Source organism: Harmonia axyridis, chromosome 1 (assembly GCF_914767665.1).
Source record: "Harmonia axyridis chromosome 1, icHarAxyr1.1, whole genome shotgun sequence".
Classification (NCBI taxonomy): domain Eukaryota; kingdom Metazoa; phylum Arthropoda; class Insecta; order Coleoptera; family Coccinellidae; genus Harmonia; species Harmonia axyridis.
This window is the reverse complement of record NC_059501.1, coordinates 20,031,691-20,056,003: the sequence shown is the minus strand read 5'-3', so window position 1 is coordinate 20,056,003 and position 24,313 is coordinate 20,031,691. Positions and strand designations below refer to the sequence as shown.

Below are 24,313 nucleotides of genomic sequence, written 5' to 3'. Positions count from 1 at the left end.
TAGAAAAATGAGGAAATGAGAAGGAACCTTGCAAAAATCACTTTCATTCATTAAACTTATTGTATAAAAGAACCGAAAATATCAACTTTTTTTAAAATAGAAACATGCGGGTGTGAGAGCAGCTTTAGAAAATTGTCTTTCAACAGGAGCTGAAGATGCTAGCGTTGATAAAAATCCTTGGCCCTTTTGGCCAAGTTTGGAAAGATATTTCTAAAACTACCAACATCTATACATATTTCATAGAAATGTGAGAAAACTACTAATAAAGTTACACTGGCAAATGCTTCAGTCTCTCGGCGTTCAAGGAATCTCCTCATTCAGTCTAAGCGCGCACGAGATTGCAGAAATATATGCCGTGCGACGCGTGCATATCAAGCTCAAGTAATATCAAGTAAATTGATTTCAAATCGACAATAAATATCTAAAATCAAGTCAAGTTCAAGTCTGTAATTTTTCACGAGCTTGATTTTCAAGTCAAGTAGTTAAAATGCCAAGCTACTTGGCTTGATGAATCCCTACTGCGGTGTAACGATGATGTAGTGCGTACCCAGGATAATTTTCGCGAGTCGCCACTGGTGATAGGTTTCTCTTTTTTATCGCGTAGGCTGATATGCCATAATCGATATATATTGTTTGTCTTCAGTCGGATTAAGAATTTCAATTTATGACATAATAACTAATAAGCTCTGGTGAAATGTATCTAGTATGTATATGTATTCAATGGAAATATTTTCTATGATCAAATATCGTCATTGCATTGTGAGTTATTTTTGGCAGATTCTTGGCTTAAAAATATAATATCGAAGTGAAGTTCAGTTTGAAATTCCTCCATAATAAAATCATGCTCGGCAAGGTGGTTGAACTACCAATACACGTGTGTTTACTATTTGTTAGTTGTCAGTTCTGAAGGAAAAGGTCAAGAGCAGTGAGCATTTAATAAACTACCTCAAAGATAAGTCATGCAGATTTAACGTAAAGGTTAATAATTTACACATCAATGAATTTGCATTACCCTGAAAATTAAATCAGAGAGAACTTTGAAGAAATTATGAAGTTTGTGGTGATATATATCATTTTCATCATTTAAACTATATATTTTAAGGCTTCAAGGGCTTATTGGTCCAGATGTAGTTAATGTGGGTTTAAAATTTATAATTTGAAGTCTTAAATTTTTTTTTCATCTGGAGGATCAGTGCCTTTGAATTAGAGTTTAAGAATCATGTTACCAGTTATATTGCCTCATTTTGGTTGTTTATTTAAAAATACTCGTTCTTTTATCGGTCGTCGTAGAAAACTAAGATAGAAAACCAAGATATATCTTGGTTTCTGTTCAAGATATTCGAGAAATTGTCAACTTTTTTAAGTAATTTTTATGGTTTATACGACACTAAAAATAGATCATGAAAATCAATTACCGTTTCAGAAATATAGAGGAAAAAATACTGTTTCTTAAATGGGAGATCCTATATTTTTAAGCGCAAAAAAATTTTTCAGAGACAATATGAAACACAAAAACGAATCAAAATATCTATGATCGGCTACTGATATCTTAAAATTTTGAAAAAAGAAATCCTTAAAGAATTTTTCTTCTAAGTTTTATAGTTCTCAGTGAGCATCGAGTTTGGGACACCCTGTACTGAAACGCAATTATTTTCAGAGTCTCGCGGTTTCAAAGTATCGCATTTTTTATCGATATTTTCAACATTTGTTTTTAGCAAAAAATATATTTGTACCTAAGTAGAAAGTACAATTTTTTTTCATATTGTTGATCTTTAAGAATTCATTTCTAGTAGTTCATGTCCGCCTGGCTGAATACACGATAGGTAACTTTTGAAAAGCTCCAGAATTCACTCCAGTGCCTTACTCTTTTTTAAATTTCCCATTTTTCTGACACGCCTTGAAAATATTTTAAGTGAAACTCAATATGATATTGAACCTATTCTATTAAAGAATTAATGGAATATTCTTTCAGTTCTTGATTTTGATGAATTGTTTTCGTTTTTGACCCTTTTCTCTTTTAATTTGAATATGTATTGCTTTGATTATGGAAATAAAGAGTATGTTATGTTATAAGATCAGAAAATGACTAGATGATTAACTCAGATTCGATTTATGATGATATGTCTACTTCGAAATTGTTTTAAAGCTCCATTGACAAGTACCTAATCTCAGAGGATTCCACCAAAAGGCAACATCAGATTAAGGTCTAGAATTTTTTTTTTGTAAATTTGACAAAAACCCGAGCAAAAACTACGCATATTAAACTCTGACAATTGTCCTCATGATGAATAAGGCTCCCAATACTTATATATTTTCGGAAATAAATTCTCATGAATAATACAGAAATATAATATGATTTTTTATGTGAAATTATGTAATGAACGAGTCCTTGAATTCAATGAAAATCCCAGTTGAATGGAGTTGAATTTCCATTGAATTTTTCAATGATTAGATATTTTCATTTCTTCATCATACTCCACCAGTGCGTAATAGTTTCACCTGTTTACTGAAAACAGAGTTTTCGGAATCTCTTTCATTCTCTTTATCTATGGTAATTGTTCTGGACATTCAATGGAATCAATGAAGTTATACAATCTTGTTGTTATCGAGCAATTAGTCTGTATCTTGTTATTGTTTAATATTTCAATGGTCAGATATGGAACTTTTTATCAATGTTTAATAAAAATATGTTTTCGTGTTATGTGCTTGAAAAACTTTCTCTAAGTGAGTTGATTAGAACAATATTGAATATGCACTTCACTAAAGTCCAGTGAAAACACATTTTTTCTCAAAAATTCGTCATAAAAGATTAATACATACTCAAACGCTCCTGTAATTTTTCAATTCCTTTTCTGTGAAAATATTCGTCTTTGCTCTTGAAATCGGGTTTGAGACTCAGAGGAAAGAAGACCTCTGAGGTTTGAGAGGGGTTCATACCACGTGGCAGTCTCGTGATCTGCCAGAGTTTAACTACTCCTCTCTCCTCAGTGTTTTTGAGATCACACCACTTTTGAAGATGAGTGAAGCAATCTCAAACATTTCTTTGATTTATAGTCTCATTCTATTACATGCAATAATTCTTAAGTTCTCACGTCTTCATTTTCATTTTGGAAAAACTGCATTTTTAGCTTTTGACAAGACTTTTTGTATAATATTTCTATGTGAAAATTGACTAAAAAAATGTTTGTTCGAAAAGTTTTATCATTTTATCATTCTTCAATAGAAAATTTATCTAATTTTTTCTTCAGTACAAAAAAATTATTAATAAGGACTTTCCGCAATGACGAACGGTTCAAAATGAGTAATAGTGAAACCTCAAATAAATCGATGGTCTCTAGCGTAAAATAATGCATACTAATTTTTGAACTGATCGCTGAAACGATGAATATTATATGTCATTGCAGGATTTAACAAAATAAGTAGCATTACAAGTTATACAAAACTTTTATTTCATCTTTGGATATACATGCTTGATGCATCATATATAATATAAATTTAATATACAAATATACATCTCATATGTACAATTCTTATCTAAATACTTATATAACGAATAAACTATAATATCATTGACCAACACTTTGATCAGGAAAAAGGAAATTATCAGATACATTCGATTACTTCTAGATATCGATATTAGTAGATATCGTCATAAGAATATTCGATTTCTTATCAACAACGCAAAATATTTTTCATTTGAAAATAAATAATAAGGTTCTAAAAACAATTGATAAATATAGTGAATCATATTTTCATTGGATTATCAAATCAAAAAAAAAGTGAAAATAAGGTATGTGAAAAACAATCACCTTCGAAGATAGGCATGTCATATGGTTAACACACGTCAGTAGTACCTAATTAGAACAAAAAGTTGATTTAATTGAAATTTAAAAAAAATTTCCCGAAATATACCACTTTTTTTTTATTTCCTTTCATTTAAACTTCATTTTATTAACTTACTTTCAAGGCCTCTATTCATTTTAAGTTTAGATTCTGTCAGTACGTTCGATTTGATTGGACCAAAAAAGGTCATGTCATTAATGTCACATTTTCGATCGTAATGGTGAAACTCAGGAGTATATCAGGTACTACCGTTACCCACAAATTATAATGAATTTTTTTCTGAAAATTTGACAGAAAAACTTGCACATTATCTTATTTCTTCAATAATTATTTTCCTTGGCATTTTTTTTTCATTTCATTTGGATTATAATTGATTCGAATGATAATGAAAATTGATTGTAGGTAATGAATTATCACATTTGCCAATTTTAAATAGTAGAATAGAATGAAAATTCGGAATGAATATACCTAAACAAAAAATGATTCCTCAATTCTGACTGAAAAAATATTTGAATATTTTGTCTGGATTCTCGGCTTAAAACGCCAAAATCTTCATGGAAATTTAGCACTCTGCTTGGTATTTGTAATTATTTGATAGCAATAAATAATAGTTTTTGTCTAAACTCATGTCATAGTTCTGATTCCAAAAATTGTGAACAATTCTTGTTTCCATATTTTTCAGTCCGTAGATAGATACTACAACTGAATTGCATCTCCCGGAGAAAATATTTCTCATATAGTGGAACTGCAATAATACTCAATTCACCATTAACAATATCCAATACTTTGGTTGTTTCTGGCCTTTGCATGGCCTTAGTTGACCTGGTGCCACAACGCTTTTTTAAATATATTCAGTAACTTCCTAAAGGGATTTTTTCAATACTATGTCACGTTTTTTAGTATCCAAGGGACAAATTTCGATATCCTAGTGCAAACCCCCGGTAGATTTGCTTCTGCGCACCCAATTCCCCAGGATATGATTCCGGCAAGGAAGTATCTGCCATCCTTTCCTTTGACCTGCAAAGGACCTCCGGAGTCTCCTTGACAAGAGTCCTGGCCACCTTTCTCATGACCAGCGCATAAGAAAATATCTGGGATGAATTCGTGTCGACCGGCTCTCAAGAACATGGACTTGCATCTATCGTTGCTCACAATTGGGACTTGGACCTGAAAAAAATTGATTGATATAATTATGAGGGAAAACGTGAATACTTTGTCGCTCTTCATTTGTCTTTTGGTATTCTTAATCCATTTATTCCTTTCTAACACATTGATATTACATCCCACGATTTCCAGCAATATATACTAACTGACAAAGAAACTACAACACCCAGAAGGTGCTGCTAAAATTTTGATTTATTTTTGGTAAAACATAGATAGTATAAAAAGGAGTAAATGATTGAAATTTGGAGAAAAAATGAAGGGTCTACAATTTTTTTTTTTTAATAATGTCTACCGCTACACTCCCCAACACGTCTCGCCATTGATGCAATACGATGGTCCATTTCTTCTTGACGAGAAATCAGTTTAGATGCCGTTAAACAATTCTTATGACTAGAAGAGGCTAGAATGTCGCTGCGTCTTTGTACCCACCGGAACATCTCTGGGAATACGGTTCATTTTTCGATTCTCTTTGTTTCTGTTAGGAAAATGTGCTGAGATAAGCAACTTTGCTCGTTAAGAAGCATTTTAGTCCCGGCTTCAGAGTTATGAAAAATGAGGGGGTGTTTTTGTAAACATTTACCCAGTGAATATTAGACATCTAGATGTAAAATTTACAGTCACAGTAAAATCTCTAATAAAATTTATTACCTCCTGAAGAACAGATGGCAACGTTCCTCCTTCGCTGAGTCTTCCCCAACCAGTCACAGTAGCATTTTCTCCAATCAGCAGATCATCTGAGGCAGGAAGACATATTGGAGCTATATGAGGCAAGAATTCCAAAGGAGCATCCAATTGTACCAACGCCAAATCGTATTCGTAAGTGAATATGTTGTATTTGGGATGGACAACCTTCTTGGTGACAGCTCTTTCAACATATGGTAACTCTTCCTGAACACTCGAAAAGTCGTATTCTCCTACTCGTATTCGAATCTGGGATGTCAGAAGGCTGAAAAATTCGGAAGCAAGATTATGATGAACCAAAGTTGTAGCTCAATCATATCATCCATATGGAAAGAATATTAATGGGGAAATAAATTGATAAATTCGTGGTAGGCAAGAATTATCATGAATGAAATACACAAATCTAAATATTCAATTATCCCATTCAGATTTGTTGGTAATTAAGTCTATTGGAATCTCATCTCTTCTGCTTATCCGATTTTGATGAAATTTGGATACCTTTTCAGAAGCGGAGTAGGTACGAGTTGCATCAGTTATGAAATTATTAGGTGGCTAAGAAAAAACAGACACAAGAAAGTTCTAGAAAAATTGGATTGCAGCTGATATTTCTTTGAGCACACATCAATCTTAAAAATATAAACTTCTAAAAAGTGAGAATACAATAAGATATGGAAAGAAGTTTTTCTTCAGTGGTTATTCAAGATTATTTTTTATTTACGGACAAAAAAAAAAGAATTAACGAAATGTTCAACCTAGAATTCACGCTAAGATTGTTGGGCCGACATTGGTTTGCAGAAAATTTCATCTCTTTCGTTTAAAAATTACGCAGGATTTCTATATTTCCCATTTTAGTAGTCCGCTTTCAACTGGCATTAATTTGGGTAGTTTGGATCGATATACATAAATGATTCTATATGAATTTGAGATCCGTCGAATATGAGATTTGAACTTGAGGTAATAGTGCCCAGTTTATAAAACATTGTCCCTCATAACAAATCGATATCATCAATCTTTGATGAAACCACAAAGCAGATATCAAGACAGAATCGAAAATATTGAAGAAAGGGGTGGAATTCTACGACCAAATTTTCACGGAAGCACTGAAGGATATCAAGGTTAATGGTGTTATACTGGACAACATAAGTTATGCAGTGAGGAATATCCATAAAAAATTATAGTTAAAGCTGTCTAGGAGAGAGGACGAGAATACAGCATAGTAATTTAAAGAGGACAAAGGTCAAGGTAATCTCAAACAGCAAAATATAACAGGCAACAAAGTTCTAGAGAGTCAGTGCATAGAACAAGTGAACAAAATCAAATACTTGGGATGCTGCATAATTGACTGTCTAGACCCAGACTTCTGAAAAATGCATCCTTGAAAATAAAAGGAAGTCACCGAATGGTTGAATGATTACTATACTCTGTTTTTTTTATGGAATGGAAGCCTAGACACTAAAGTTGGCAAAACTTAGGCGAATCAAATTTTGCTCAAGATATATTCATAGAGAGCAAAACCCACCTCGAATACTTGTTGAGGAGTGATCAGTAACAATTGCTCCAGGAAGACCAGGAAGAAGACAACACTCCTGAATAGGAATGTATGCCCAATCATTGGTTCATACCGCTCAAAAGACGAACAAATTTTCCATGGTTGTCACCGATCTTCATTAGAAAAATATGTGCTACACTCATTGGCAGATTATTTAGAAACTATAGATACTGAAGCCCTTTTCTACAAGAGAAGTTTCTAATTTGACGTTGTGCAACTAAAATTTTGACAGTATTTCAGCAAATTCCTTAAAAGTGTTAGATTTCTAACTTATGGATAACTAATCATTTCTACCACCTCCCTTTGAATGTGGACGATTAGTATGTCTCCATTTCCTTTTCCAAAATTCACCCTGCAACTTACTCATCAACACAATGTCCAGCTGTAGCTATCCAATTCTCGTTCAAGATGGCTCCACCGCATCGGTGAGTGCTGGAGAAACCGAAGAATGATGTCCGTCGAACCGACACCTGGGGAATCATGGAGTCAATAAATATTTTTCATCTGAGAATTGAACCTTACTTGCCACGGCCATCTACCGAAAGGTGCATTCTTACCGCCTACTATTCTGGAGTGTGGTTGGGATGGCATTTTTGAGACGCCACAACCTGGAAAATTTCATGCACACAAAGTTCATTCGTTCAGCAAGAATAGAAGCGTTATTTCAGTACCAAAGGCATTAAGTGGATGTTTATGCTCCGAGGTAGACCACTTGCAATCCCAGGGGTTTGTAAGTTACCTGAGAGCATCAACATCTCTTAATACCAGTGGTGCATACAAACTATTATATTATAGCAGTTAATTATTACTTCAACATATTTGAGAATTCCATTTGATATAATGTTGTAACGAATATCAATTTGCTATGAGACTTTCTATAGTCGTAATGGAAAAAGAGACACTGAAGAAATAGAAGAAAGTTGTGAAATTCTCGAAAACATTTTCGGAAGTAAAGTAGCAGAAAACTTGATGCCAAAAAGTTCATAAAACTCCTATTACAAAGAGTACCGTACTTTTGTAGTAGAGTACATTTGAAGATGTTTGAAGGCCTCATATCCAGTTATTTTTTTCTCCTTCCATCGTGTAATTTTGTTAATCTGTTGTTTTTGCACATTCTATTCTGATTTTCAGTTATTTACCTCTACAACAATTGTCAAAGCATTGCAAAGAATATTCGAAATCAGAATATTTTTACTGGATATCTCTAATCATTTGACCATATGACACTATATTAAAATGAACGTTCAAGTTCATGAGATATCTAAATGATCTTGAAAGCTGAAAAAGTCTATCATGCTTTGAAAACTAACAGATATTATTGAAAACATATTGTTTCAATCAATTTTGTTGTCGGTTGTTGAAAATGAGAAAATTTCCTTCGGAATATAAATATTAAAATAGAATAGAAATGTTCTCTTACCAATTTTTTTATGAGTTCCTCCTCCTATATGATTCGCATTAGTAGAGGTAGGTATTTTTTCTGTTTTTCCAGAAGTAGGTATGGTTGGAGGTTTCGTAGAAGACGGTGGCCTGAAATGATTTTTGTTTTCTCAAGAATTACGTACTTAACAGTCAATGCTACAGGATAGTCGTTCAGTAAAATAAGTATTGATTTTCTAGATAGTTTATATGTTGAATAAGATCATATAGAGCGAGACCGCAATGTAGAACTTTGTATTTAACATATGAAACGAATTCTCACCTTTTTGTAGTAGTGGAACCCTTAGTAGGTTTGAACCCATATTTATTGGTCACTTTGTTATAAGTGGGTTTCTTGGTCGATTTCATTTTGTTCATGTTCGGTTTGAATTTTGTCCTTACGTAGCTTGGTTCGGTTGTTTGAGGCCAATGTATTCCAGAAACGGGTTCTGAACTGATGGAGTTATGATGAATTGAAGTTATGAAACCAGGTTCAGTAGTCGATTGCCATCCTAAATGCAAAATTCAAATGAAAAAGTTACAAAAATTGTTTCGAAATAAGGTGATTTACGATTTTGATGGTAGAATACCCACGATGGCCTATTAGACGTTTTTGGAAAACTGATCATAATTTTGAGCTTAAAATTTGCATGTTGTAGTTTTTGACAATTTTCAGATCTCTACAACTTCCGATTACAACCGGAAACACACTACCACTTCCTCATTTCAAATGGCACACCCAATAAATTATTGCATCATTAGGTAGCTTTTGTAACAATTTCAACAATATGCCATACTTTGGGTAAAAACACAACAGTTCATGAGTCAATCAGATTCTTATCAAAAAATGGAGGCGAATGGAAATTTTTAATGTATTCATTTCAGGTAAAGGGTTGGCTTAAGTAACCACTTTTTCATACGTAGAATTGACTGCAATAATAAAAAAATATATGTTCTAATTTGAAAATCTTGTGTTTTGATGAATTCGAGTTGTCCAAGTTCATGATCTTCTGATAAACAGAAAAAAAAACTAAAAACTAAAAAACTTTTTCTGCCATAAATATTTAAAATATTGTGAGTATCCGTCTCCACCATTCTTTTAAAATCTCATCTCCGTTGATGAACCGTTGAGTTTTTACCAAAGGTGCAATAATATACTGGGTGTGCCATGTAGAATAAGAAAGGGGTAGGTAGTATATTTCCGGTATAACTGGAAGTTGTAGAGATTTGAAAATATTTGAGGGAGAAATCTCATTGTCCCAAATCTAAACACGTTATGTTCGTTATGGGAAAATATAGAAATGTGACTTAGATCTTATTTCATTATGGAAGAAAAGTTATATTGCCGCAATTTGTGAGAAAGATGGTGCAAGTCTAAGCATGTGAGTGTGTGCATTGTAGGAATGATGTTGAATACTCACCTAATTTCGTGTAACTATTTTGATTTTTACTATTGGCCACATCCAAAGTGTCTTCACTGGTAGGTTCCAAACTATTACGTGGAGGTGTGGTAGGTTTTTTGGAAAGGGGATGTGGTTTAAGGCTCATACCCATTTGTAATGTTCTATTGAGCGAGGAGGTATGTTTCTGGTTTGATATACTGAAACAAGATAGATTCAAAGCAGCGTTTTTCTGAGCCATAGTTAGTGAATAGGTATGGTTGTTTGAAAACTTCTTTCGTACTTTATGGTCAATTCTTTTCGGAAACCCTTTCATTATAATATAGATTTATTTTAAGCTTTTCTCTTCAGGGTCTTCAGGATTTTTCATATTTAGAAAAATTAATTAATTTTTGAAGTGTAGTTTTTCAGATTGCCGAAATGGTTCGATCTCGATATTGCATTTGAAGGTTGAAGTTTAAAATTTTGAAATTTCTTCTTCAAGATGATCAGGAAAATATTTCAAGTTAATTTTCCATAACACAGATACGAAAAGAATAAAACAACGAATAACTCAAAAATTTATAACTTCAGAAAAATATTCAGAGGAAAATATTACCGTGAGAAATAAATAACTTGAAAAAAACAATTTGTGAAAAAGAATGACTTGATGTTAGGAGCTTTTGGACGCTCGTTCATTCACCTGTTCATCTCATTCGAAATATTCCTGTTCCCTTGTGTTTTAATTCTTCTAAGATTCCGAATGAACGTTCGAATAATTATTTAACATTGGCAAACACAATATCAACCTAGGTCGATCTGTTGTCTTTGTATTTGGATATTCTATTTGAATTAAATATGCTTCTGGTGATGCGTTCAAGATGAAATTTCACAAAAATCAATTTCTGAGTAAACTCTGAATTTCAACTCAGTCGTATCTGTTGTCATTTGAATATTATCGCTTGTATTTTATGGCTATGATAAAGCGATCTTAAAACTGCTATTTCAAATCTAAGATATATTGAGTAATACTTTCTGAAAAACATCCGGATTTTTCTCTGAATGTGGGATTCCACCAAAATTTGTATAATACTTGGAATTGTTATTTTGCATCTGAAAGCAAAATTGCATCTTTACAGAATATGTTTATAATTGTCATGAAAACTACAACAAAAACTACCTACACATATTTACGAGAGTTATGTTTGCGGATGGAGAGAATTGAATTTAACCATGGATTGGTCATCAGTGAGTTAACGATTGAGGCTGTTCCTGGCTCAAATTTCCAAAATTGCTGGAAGCTTGACAAAATGAATGCTCGAAAATGCTTTTCTATATCAATTCGGAATGCTGTTTTATGGAAAGTTTACTCAATATGAATACTTTTAGAAAAATTTATATTGTATGAGAATATCAAAATACATTCATGAAAAATGTTTTGGATTATTCGATTTTCAAATTGACCCATTATTCCACCCTTTTCTCTAACTTTGAGCAACAAATGGCATTTTTATTTTTCAAAACATGTAATATTTTTGGTACTAGGAAGCAAATATTCAAATATTCATGATGCATACATATAAAATATATTATCAACTTTTTACTTATACAGTGGAACTCGATGCTATCTGCTATTTTTTCAAACCTTTTTGTTTGGTCGAAAGGCACTCTGATATGTTAGGCCAATCTATAAAATGCAATCATCGGTAAAATCAATGAGCATACAACTGAGAGTTGACCTCTATTCGTTCTCATACAAGTACATTTCTCCGTTTTAAGAAATACATTGGCCTCAACTTGATAATGTTCGAATTGATGTAACTATTTACACTATGTTATTAAAGATTTTCATACAACCCCATAACAAAAGAGTCTAATCTACTGTGTGTTTACGATAACATATCCAATTAAGATGACATAGTGCATCATAGCTGTTTAAATATTAATATGTTTGTACGATTGTTTTGGTCTCTACTCAATGGAAATTCATATTTCGACTAAAAGTGAACTATCTATTTATGAAGTAATTTTACTTTTATTTTAGTGAAATAACTATTTATAGCGTTACTTGAATTTGAATCATTATGAACATGGAGAACATCAAGAAGAACTAATTTTTAGAATTTTTAAAGAATATTCAGTATTTCTCAAGGATAACGTACTTGACTCAATATCATCTGAAGACTCCATGTAGGTACTAAATGTGATATCTAACTCAGATAAATAGACTATAGCTACGCCTTTTCAATACTCAAATGTAATATTTCTTATTACTTACAGAGCCTATTGACTAACTTATCACCCATGTACATGGAGTGAATAGATTTAGGGTAATAAGGCTTAGGTCTATCTCGTCTTGTGCAACTAATCCCATTCGATGTTTGAAAACCCATGTACATGGAGTGAATAGATTTAGGGTAATAAGGCTTAGGTCTATCTCGTCTTGTGCAACTAATCCCATTCGATATTTGAAAAAGTCTTTAGACTTGTTGTCAAATATTGGATTGATTCCGTCTTCTCTTGATGGAAATTCTTTTTAATAGTAATTTGATACTTATTGTTGTTATTCGTCATTAGGAACAAAGAGCAAATTATTTATTTCATTTTTTCGGTTCGAGATGATAGAAAATGTTATTTCACTCTAGACTTCATTGAAAGAATTACTTTTTAGGATGACAGGCAGCTACCAATCAAACCTTATGCGTAAAAAAAAAAAAAAAAAGTTATTTTAAGGCCAATAAGATATATGAAAACTATTCAAAAAGTTAAGGAAAACAATAGTTCTTCGAAATTCTAATCAATCTCAGTCGATGGTCTTTGAAGCTACCATAGAACAACAACATTATATATTCGCTCAAGATTCAAGATGTATTGGGATTAGTTGAAAGGTTTTGGGCAATTTAATTCTATCAACTTGGTGAGAGCGAGGCAGACTTTTTTTACTCATATTCATCTTTTTACTGAAAACATCCTCTTCGATGTTCTATCTTAGAATCATGTTCTATCGTCTCTGAATTTTTCCCTCGAAATAAAATAATCTCATCTTATCGTCTTTTTCATATCATGTTTTTTGGTTACGTTAGCTCCATTAAATAACTCATGATTACTTCACTCTGTAGTTAATGCAGAAAGTCCCTCAGTAACAATAATGAAATAAAACTCACCCTATAGAATGCGAGATAGGTTTTGATGTTGGGGTTGGCCTCTTTGTCGTTGGCTTCGGTTGACTAGAACTGGTGTAAAGAACAGCAGGTTGATTCCTGTCGATGGATATTGCATTGACGGTAGCATTGTGGGCACAGCACGAGCCGAACATGAATGTGTCTACGCACATACCGATGTGCGTGCCCTCGGATTTGATGCATTCGTAAACGAACATACAGGTTCCTTCAATGCCATCCACCCAACAGGGCTTTGGTTGAATCTGGTAGGCAGCTGAAATATTGGTTTCATCTTTACCAATTAATTATTAACAAAGGCCGCATACCTCTAGCGAAACTAGGAGAGGGCTTTGGAGCTACAGACCACCATCCCCAAAATACAACAATTCAGAGAAAGTTTGTCAATGAAAAAGACATTATGTGTCTAATGGATTTTTGTTTATTATTCATACCCAGTAGGAGGACGTTTCTCTTCAACGAGAAGGCGCTACATGCCACACAGACAACGTAACAATCACAATTGTGCAAGAAATCCCATTTTCTCGAAGAGGTATTCACAATTTGCCAGATTTTGCGATTTATCAACTTTAGACTTTTTACTTTGAGGTCACGAAAAAGATAAGGTTTAAAGCAATGTATCATAATCATATTAAAGATGTAATTCGTGTAGTTATAGTCGACATATAGCCGCAAATTTGTGAATTTGTCATGGAAAATTTCATGAAAAAGGATATGATGCTGCTAACTTAGCCTTGGCGGCCATTTGGCTAATATCGTTTTCGATCATAAACAGCATATTTTTCTTCTCCCAATAAAATAAACAATCATTGGTTTCTCTTGAAATTTACTTTTTTTTCAATCAAAATGAAACCTCTCATTGAAAAATCCTATATAACATAACCTATACTTTTTATATTGCCTCACAAATATATCCACAAAATTAATGTTATATATTTTTCCCTACTCAACAAGTTTTTTATTAGTGATCAGATAATGTTCCTTTCAATAGACGCAAGGGACGAGCTGAAATAGCATCACTGAAAGATAATTTGGCGGAAGCACCTATTTAGTAGTCTTTCAGCCTTTTTTATGAAATGAGCCTCCAAAAAAAATGAGTACCCAATATAAGGTATCTTATGAAAATATGATAACATTGACATTAAGGAAACAATACTAGTTAGCTAACGAATAATCAATCTTGAAATCTATCTATCTACTAATAGGTAGTAGATACCTAGCGCATTCGGCAATTTGTTACTCTCCCAATTCAAAGATTTGCTTCATGAAAATTAAAAGGTATTAATTTAGCAACCATGAAATGTTTTCATGGCAGTTAAGTCACTCATTGAATAAAATATTTCAATTAACTAGTGAGTGATATTCGCAATTAAATCTCAAACTTGCAACTCATGCCCATAATAAAAATAACTTAGGTATATCAGTAAATATTGCTCGTCAGGAGTAAGTAGCATCTGAAACGCACTCTTCAATCGTGTATATATTTGACTTCTTTGCTATGGATTCTCTGGTATGTTACTTTGAAAAGGCAGTTACTTGGTAAAATAGTCTTATATCTATATTTTATTCAAACCAACATTTTCTTGAGTATGCTCATAACTTTCTTGAACGCTTTTCTCGATTTTATTACGAGTACTTCTCGAATTGCAAAACGCCACATATTCCTTTTCATATTTGATTTTACTGGCATAAAAACTTTCAAGAATGCTGAAATTTTTATGAACACACAAATTTATGTTTTTCTGAATAATAGTCTCGTTTAAATTAATACAATGACCAAGGTTGTTATTGTATTTGTGATTACAGGAGCTTGTATAATTCATTAAATCAGCCAGATAACATTGGATGATATCGTCTACCTTCACTTGAGTGTAAAGAAAATAATTTCATTGAAAGTGATACTTTATTAATTGTCGATTGATATAAAATGTCAATGATATTTTCCCCCATTTGAATAAACTGAAATTCTAAATACAAAACCCTTTTAATATTTATTCATTTCAAGAAATTCACCATTAAATTTTCTCCACATGAATGAACTTTCATTTAATTCACTTGTATAAAATATTATTTTTACATTTGAATGGAAAATTTTTAAGAAATGATGAAGAAAACGAAACACAGTGCTATGGAATATTGAGCAGTATTCAGTATATATCTATTAATCGTATTCAACTGTAATGGATATTACCTCCTCTACGTGAAGAATGGGTTGAGGGAATAGAAAGCCACATTATTGCCGTTCCTAGGACAGCCATCCAGAGCATACTGGATCCTGAAATAGAAAATAAAACAAATTACTCATTATTATATTATATTATTAAATTACATTCTGTTCCAAAAATATTCCAAATCCATAGATTATTCTATAAACGACAAATTGTAAAATGAAAAAAAAAAGGATTTTGCATGTATTTATATAATGACAATTTCAAGATTCGTTAAGAATTTCGTTTCAACAGAACTGAAGAAAATCCAAGCAGAATATAAAAAAAAGATAAGGATAGACTTATAAACAGTTCTATGGAATTCAAGGAAGCAAGTAACGCATGCATAATAGAGCACTCAAAAAGACCTGATTTCACGTCAGTGCTTTTTTTCAGTTTTTCAAAATCACTTCTTGTAGCTTAATATTTTCTCTACAACTTGAGGTATTGCATCCGATATGTTACTTTTCGATATATGAAGATTGATTCAATTATTAGATAGATATCTCTTTTTTCACTGATAACCTCAAAATAATTACTTACAAAAATAAGTAATATATGTTTTGATAACAGCATTTCGATTAATAAAGGGATTTGTAATAAGAGGTTTCAATATTTTGATATTAAAAAAAACGAGAATATTTTAAGAGAACTCAAAGGATATCGATTTCATTCTAAGGAGGAAGGAACGGCTACGGTTGCAGCACCATATCCTAATCATGAAATGTGCCATGACCATTTCGCACATTTATGCCTGTATGTCCTCGATAACATCCTGAATTCCATCTTTAAGGTCTTGAATCGATTCTTCACATCACTAACTTTTTTCCCAGTTTCACTATAACTGGTCGAGAAGGTCTTCACGATGACCTGAAAGTGCTTTGGTTTTGCGAAGGATATATCATTTTTGTAATGAATTTTGATAATTTCAATGCTTTGTTGAAGCTTGTATCGTTCCATTTTTAGTGATAGCATAGATTTTACTTGTCACCTCTCAAAAGATGACAGCTTCAAAAGTGGCAGTAACCCAGGTAGTGGGTTATTTAAAATGGAACCTCTTATCAACATGATAAACATTTTTCTTCTAAAGAGATCCTTGTGTTGAATCTATATTTTCATTTTATCAATTATGCTTGAATATTTTTAATGAATCTTTCAATGGGTTAGTGAAAGACATAAGCTCATAAAAAAAAATTAAATGGAATAGAATGGATCTGAACTCAATGGACATGATTATATTCTTCTCATTGATCCATTCTCCTCTAATAATTCATACCAATAAGAAATACCCCAGAATAACTGAACCGTTAAAGCCAAAACTGTCCTGTTCCATTTATTTAACAGATGAATTACGACAAAATTAACTGGATTCCAGATAACGGTGTTACTTATTGAATAATATGGATAATCTACTATAAAAAGCACGAAAACCGGCGTCAAATCTACCAAACTCAATTAAACAGTCGGCAAAATATTTTTAGACTCTCGGAGAACTCTAGGAGTGGTCATTAACAATATGAAAAAAATTCAATCAAAGTCATCTAGTTGACTGCTCCGCATATCCGACTAAAAACAAAACGTAGCTGTATCTGAATAGTGCTTAAAGTGATTTCTAACAGTTATGCTTCCAAATGTGAATTCACTAATACAAGAAACACTTCTTATTGAAGAGTTATGGTCATTGAACATTGGATTCATTGAAATTATGAATGGCACCAATCGATTGAACGATTGAAAAGAGATATATTTTTCATTTTATTCGATTGAAACATAAAACGAATTCGGTTGTAGGTATAGTTGCAACTGATGTGATGTGAGGAATAATCGGACACAATTAAATATAAAAAAATTAAACATTAATAATTTGTAGGCTAAATGAAAGAAGCACTCAATTGAAGTCCAGAAGGTTTTTCTCCCTTTTTCAGATTTGTATTAATATATTTTTTCACGGAATACTCAACTTTGTTCTGAGGATCATTTTCGTAAACATTCAACATTGATGGTTTCACCATAACGCGAAGATACATAAGAATTCATTCATTATTGATAATTGAGTCTCACTTCGCTGAAATTGTGCTTGACTTTTCTTAAAGTTTGTATTGACTTTTCGCATTATTTTTTTGATTTTTACGCTAATAAAACATCTGTAGTATATTCATTGCTCTTGTATTTTGGCTTACGCATTTTATTAGTGTTATTTCTACATCGCTTTTGAAACTAGAAAGTTAGAATAGATATCCAGCACCAAGAGTCCTGTAAAGAGTTGAGATTTGTACCAGATACGCTTTGTTCTTCAACCTGATGCCCCATTTGGTAAGCCATCAGTGTTGACCGCAATTTGCATTATTTTAAATTATTATCGAATATTTCGCTTTTGCAACATCTTCATACGCACCCAAATACAGTCTTCTTTTCTCTATAATTTTACTGAACTATCGGACGTAACATAAGTCCTTCAGGCCGTATATTGATTTTTTGCATAATTTCGATTTGTTAATTTTATTTCATTTCCCATTAATCGTTGCCATAAATATTTTTTGCGCCTTGATTTGATCCAAATCATCGTCTTTGAATGTGTCGATGCAATCTGTATTGACAGAGTTCATTGAAAATATAATATAAAGTAAAAATAAATCCATTATCATTGCATGAAACTTTTTGCCATTTTGAAGGTAATATCATTATGCCTGTTTCATATGCCCTTGTCCCTATTGGCAATAAATTGCGACAGTCGATTTTCACAATCCTCTGATGAAGTGAATTTTTCACCAGCATAATTGTTCGCCATGGACATGAGCAGATGGTAATCACTTGGTGGCAGGTCCGGACCATAACGAGGATGCATAAGTTTCTCCCAACCATCAAGCTCCTAGATTTTCTCATGACCCAATATGGATGTGTGGCCTGGCGTTCAGACGTTCCAATTTTTGACAGTATAGTTCCGAATAAACAGTTATGCCGTAGGAGAGCAGCTCATAGTAGATCCCACCAAACACATAGTAAAATCTTTCTGGCAATCAATCCAAGCTTTGCCACCGTTTCCACCTCCTCACCGCCTGGACCACGACCATTTTCGATTGTCGTTGTCGTAAATGATACACTTTTCATCACCAGTCACCAACTGCTTCAAGAATAAGTCAATCTTGTTGCTAAACAGAAGCGATTAGCAGATGGAAATTCGAATAAAATGAGTCTACCAATCACAAAACTGTCAGAAAAGTTTTTGTAGTACAATATCTCATATTTCTTAAAACAATAAAATATAATCTGAGATACATATAACTAAAGTTATCTATTAGGAGAATAATGGATTTCTTGGTACTACGCCTAAAACTTGATGTGAAAAATAATTGTATCTGCTCTCCAGAAGAAATAATTTCAGTCGGATGAAAATAGACCCTTCTTTCTTTTAGTGATGAAATGAATATACGTAAAGGTTCAATAATAATTCCTTGAAATGGATGAAATATCATTATGCAAATCTGCTGGATGAATGTTGTAACTGTTTATGATAATCATCACAAGTACACAAGTTCTTCTGTCAGAACAAATCGTCCAAAAACAAATAAACCAATCGTTGAAGCTCTAAGTGGCTTTCCATCTGCATACATTCAAGAAAATGTTGGATGAATGAATAAATTAGTGATTAATTAATTGTTATTGCATGACTCTAGCAGTACTTTGTATGTAATCCGCAGATATTTGCTAGAAATAGATATTATGCACTTTTGAAGCTTATATTCTACTGCAGAAGATAATACATATAATTTAAAACATTTGTAATCAATTAGAGTATTTTATTTTTGTTATCTTTGAGGTGGAGGAATTCTGTTTCACTACTATAGACACTATAGGGTCATCAGGTTTATATGCTAATTGATTTGGATGGAATGCACATCAGTAAAATAATAGATGATCTGTTCTGACGTAGAATAAAAAGAAGGGACATAATAAGGAAGTACCAAAATATATTGGAGCTCAGATAATCAAATATATTACAGAGAACTCGACGAAGGAGTTCCGCCCCTTGGACCCCGTTACTATGTCGGTAGATCCCTCACTGGGTATCCGTCAAGAAAAAAAAATTTCTAGGTATACTCGTTTGATTCTAGGAGGGTTACTCCATCTGACTTTTTTCCTAGGACCTACCATTTGGCCGCCCGTGCCCACATGAAAATATTTGATGCAAATAACTTTTCATTATGACAAAAATGGTTGAAAGGAAGAGTATCAAAATTTCTATCATTGAAGAAAACATCAAATCTCAAGTATAGAGATAATAACTAATCAAATATGAGATTGTGACCCACAGTAGATTTTTCGTCGTGGTACTTTCAAATTGCCCACAGAGGAATGAGACTTGAATGTCAAAATAATCCGCAATACCCCGTATATTCGAAAACCGCGAGGAAAATCGAAGGTTTGGAAGTTTTCTGGAGCTTCGAGACGATTTCGAGGGGGGTCTTATTATTGTCATTTTTGCTCCAGATTACCGCAGACAAGTTTATACTTACGCGGTTTTATTTTTATAATTTCTGCAGATAATGTATCTTCTCTTTTTTTATTTATTATTATTATTATTATTATGGTCCCGTTTAGGCTGTGATTTTGTATACCTACATACCTGGATTCTTAGCGGAAGGGCTATATCTATATGAGAATATATAATTGATCTCCGGATCATATATTCGTTAACTTTTTTTGAATATTGTTTTTTCATCATAGCAGAGCAAGTGACAAAAGAATATATTAGTACAACATAATTGAATCACAGCTATGTTTAAATATTGATAAAGTGAAACATTAGTGAAGTAGTTTACTAAAAATTGACTTCATTCTTGTTGTTTCAAGTTCTGAAAGTGGGATCAATAAAGAGTGTTTTCATGCTACAAATACCATGTGCTTATCGAACTATTAATCACTATGAAATGGAACCATAGCTGAATAGTTATTCGCATAATTTCAATCCTGTCAACATTCTTCCTCATAACAGTAGGAAATTTCTACAGTATACAAATGTTGGAATTCTTTGACATATTGCTGCAAATTTCTATATATAAATTCTGAACACAACCATATATATGTATCATTCCGGTTTCTCTGATTCTAGTAATTGATTTAATTCGCTATTTTCTCACACGTTGAATAGTTTCTCTTTCCTCTTGTCATACCTACTTTCGTGAAAATTGGGATAATCATCAGTGGTCAATATATAAATTGGTTTCATCTGTTTCAACATCGTTTATTACTTTATTGAAAGCAAATATGTTCAAAGGCAATTGGAAAGAATTATTGATCTTATTGCATCTGTTAAACCCGAAATTGTTATTGTAGATAGGAAATCTGTTATAACAGTTATAACAATAATTGTTGTACATTAAAAATTGAAAAATATGAAACCGAAGATGATATTAAAAAACTATGCAGAACTTCAGTTTGTGTAATTTGAAAGGAATCAACACCATCTGGAATACGTCGAATCTTGAAATCCTATGAAAAAATTCTAGAAATTTATACTAGACTGACACAGTAATCCACCGATAAAAATTCAAATAATTTAGAGACGAAGAGGCGAAAATCAGTTCAAGTTCGTTTTTCTCGTGATCTCATCATATTGAAGATGAAGATTCGACAAAGCATATAAACTTTGTTTATAGGAGAATGATTCCTGCAAAGAGAAAACTTGACGAATTGAGTAATAAATTCTTTCAACACTAAGCCCTTTCTCTTTCTGCCACAGTTAATGCTTAGGTATAATACCATAAAAATCATTCTTTCGATCAAATCTCTCACACTTTTTGCATACATCTATCAAATATATCTAAAAAAAAAAACGCACGTACCTGAAATCGGGAAATTTTGAGCAATCGTTCATTCATACGCTGATTGTGCCAGAAAACTGTATACAGGTAAATGTGGTCTCCAAGGGTTCAATTGGCGTATACATTCTTCTCGTCAGTGCTCTTTATATTTTTTCGATATTCTGCTCGATTTTTCTATGGTTCTGATGATTCTATTAATACAAAATTGTGCAGTAAGTAGGGATTCACGGCTTGGCTTGATATTCGAACTAGTTGGCTTAAGCTCAAGCTCAATTAGCTTTGAGCTTGACTTGAAAGCAACTCAAGTTCAAGTCAAGTAGTAGTATTTCAATGTCAAGTGAAGTATTTATTAAGTACTTGATTTAACATCGAAAAACTACTCATTGACTTGAACTTGAGTTGATTTCAAGTCGAGCTCAAGCTATTTGAGCTTGATCTTTGGCCGAGTAGCTTGAACATCAAGTCAAGCTGTGAATTCCAAGCAGTAAGCTCGCCATTTTTATTTAAACGAAAATTTTAAGTACTTTGGTTCTGTTGTCAGTGAGATAGTAGTTTTGCTCCAAATTCTATTAAATTCTCGATAGTTGTGGTGACGCTATCAACCGGAAAACTTGCAGGGATCTTGAAATTAAGGATTCCGCCTGTCTTGATATTTATTGATTTGAACTTGAGTTGATTTCAAATCAAGCTCAAGTCAAGTAGCTTGAATATCAAGTCAAGCCGTGAATCTCTCTTCGAAATGGTTAATCTTTATGGTATACACTCAAAATCCCAACCCAATCGAATCTATTATCACGGTAATATTGAACATTTTTTGGCATTCCTTCTTGTATTTTCTATAGCTAATTCTGATGGATGTTGATCTTAGAATTTCGCACGAAACTTCAAAATATTATTTTATATCCACACTCAAAATGTCAACCCAGATTGTTTAATGGTCACGAAAATATTTGATGATTATTTTTAGATATTCTTATGTTCATCAAAGAAATCAAACTTGACACCTGAGATCCGTCCCTAACCTGAAAATTTCAAATTCCTATGGCCTTTTTGTACTAGAGGGATATTTTTAAAGACCGGACGGTCGGAAGAACGGATATACTTGAATTTGACCTCGAATTCGTCATCAGTAAGTGGACCTTTTTCATTTGAGACCATACGGTACAAATTTCGGAAATTATTGTAACGAATATTGCAAAAATGGCGTCCCATACGAAAAAAGACATGAGAAATTTTTTGTCACAAATAGAACGGAAATTCAAAAATAATTCTAAGCTTGAAATATCTCAGTGGCGTACCATTTTTCCTTCCAAAAAAAAAGATCGCAAATGATGAACATAAAATTCTTAATTATTGTAAGTATGTCAATAAAAGCGCAATAACTACCTCTTGAAATACACCAAATTTCATCCGAATATCTCGACCGGTTTCAGAGTAATAAAAATAGTCAGTTCTAAGACTTTAACATGCACCCTGTATCTTGAAATACGAGATAATATGCGAACAGAAATCATATAGCATATTGTCATTATGTTTTTATGCAGAATCAATCCCTGAAGTTTGTCGCACTTCTTCACTAATACCCTGTATATCTCAAATGATTGACAATATAAATATCTTTTCATGAACACTAGTACCTATAGCGATTTAAAACGAGTTACTTGCTTCAAAATTAGGATAATGTTTTCGAACACTCCAAAACTATTAGATCTAGAATGTTGTAGTGAAATTAAATTAAATTCGGTTACACTGAAGTAAGGAATAGTTTGAATTATTTGTTTCTCTAATTCTGTGGTTATTCCGTTCACTCTTCCACATCTTGTAGAACAAAATCGTGCGAGAATATATCAGAAACGCACAGTTTTCATGGTTATATTTTATTATTCTATGTTGGCACTCCGAACTTTCCGCTACGGCTTTATCTGTCAATTCATCAAATTGCCTTGAAGAAATCAGTTCTGCCAACCAACATTTTTCAATGCAAAAATCACTAAATTATATTTATGGAAATATTTCATTAATTTCAATGAAAATGCAATGAATTAGAAAAAATAATGTATAATACTCGTACAGAAGGCTCATTCTACCACTCGTTCATTCCAAAACTCGCCACTTCGTGGCTCGTTTTTGAATTTTGAACTCGTGGAAGAATATCAATGCCTTCTGCACTTGTATTATAAATAACTATAATGTCGTCAATTTCAAAGAATTTCATTTTTGATTTGAAGCCTTTGAAAATGTGGATCGTATCTTCGATCTAAGAGAATAAATACACTATTTTAGTAGACAATTCAAGTTCTGGATTCCACACAATATCAAAAGGGTTAAAAAAGATTTCATCTTGAGCGATCCTAAAGTCTTAGTATTAGAATGAACCGATACGAATGAATTTTATTTTTAAAATTGTTGATCATATTTTCGATCTAAGAGAATAAATGCACTATTTCAGTAGACAATTCGATTTTTGGATGCCACACAATATCAAAAGGGTTAAAATTGTTATTTATGCAACAAGTGCAAGAAGTGAATGTTTTTTTGCACGAGTTGCATACAACATTTTTTCTTCGTTCATGCAAAAAGCAAAAAATGATTTATTGAGGTGCGGCACTAGGTGTAGGAAAATGAAAAGCGCAACTTGAATACTTTATTATTAATATCGATTTGCATTGAAACAGGAACTAATACGTTACGAACAATTTAACTCAAACTTTATTTTTACCCTCAATGTTGAAAGTGAATGAACAATTGGTGCAATTTTCAATATGAATATTTCGTCGTGAAGTACTTTTTAAATCCACTTCTTGATTTGTTATTGCTGTAAACGTACTAGTACTTGTAAACTGTACAACGTTATTTCCTTCAGGCTGAAATATTTGTTTGTCATGATGACAGCACGTTGAAGTAGAATGACAGATGAGTGCAATAAAAACTTTATTGCACTAGTGCAATAAAGAACTTCTTTTTCCACTAAATATAGTTCAATAAAGTTTTGCTTTTTGCATGAATATAGAAAAAATCTTATAATGAACGATTTGAAACCGGAGTTATTTGCTTCAAAATAAGGATAGTC

General features: G+C 32.5%; 1 protein-coding gene across 3 annotated transcripts in view; it reads right to left on the bottom strand.

The window, feature by feature from the left end:
- Positions 1–3,425: 3,425 nt before the first annotated feature.
- The window catches only part of LOC123688118 (serine proteinase stubble), a 66,486-nt gene continuing 45,598 nt past the window's right edge, over positions 3,426–24,313 (bottom strand). For all 3 annotated transcript variants that reach the window (XM_045627088.1, XM_045627087.1, XM_045627089.1), the window contains 9 exons: positions 15,406–15,489; positions 13,200–13,470; positions 10,078–10,256; positions 8,940–9,168; positions 8,658–8,767; positions 7,760–7,845; positions 7,601–7,707; positions 5,656–5,953; positions 3,426–5,010 (listed from right to left, as the gene is read on the bottom strand). In XM_045627088.1, coding sequence (XP_045483044.1) covers positions 4,726–5,010; positions 5,656–5,953; positions 7,601–7,707; positions 7,760–7,845; positions 8,658–8,767; positions 8,940–9,168; positions 10,078–10,256; positions 13,200–13,470; positions 15,406–15,489 — 1,649 coding nt within the window. In that variant the 3' untranslated portion in view covers positions 3,426–4,725. The remainder of the gene's footprint in view (positions 5,011–5,655; positions 5,954–7,600; positions 7,708–7,759; positions 7,846–8,657; positions 8,768–8,939; positions 9,169–10,077; positions 10,257–13,199; positions 13,471–15,405; positions 15,490–24,313) is intronic.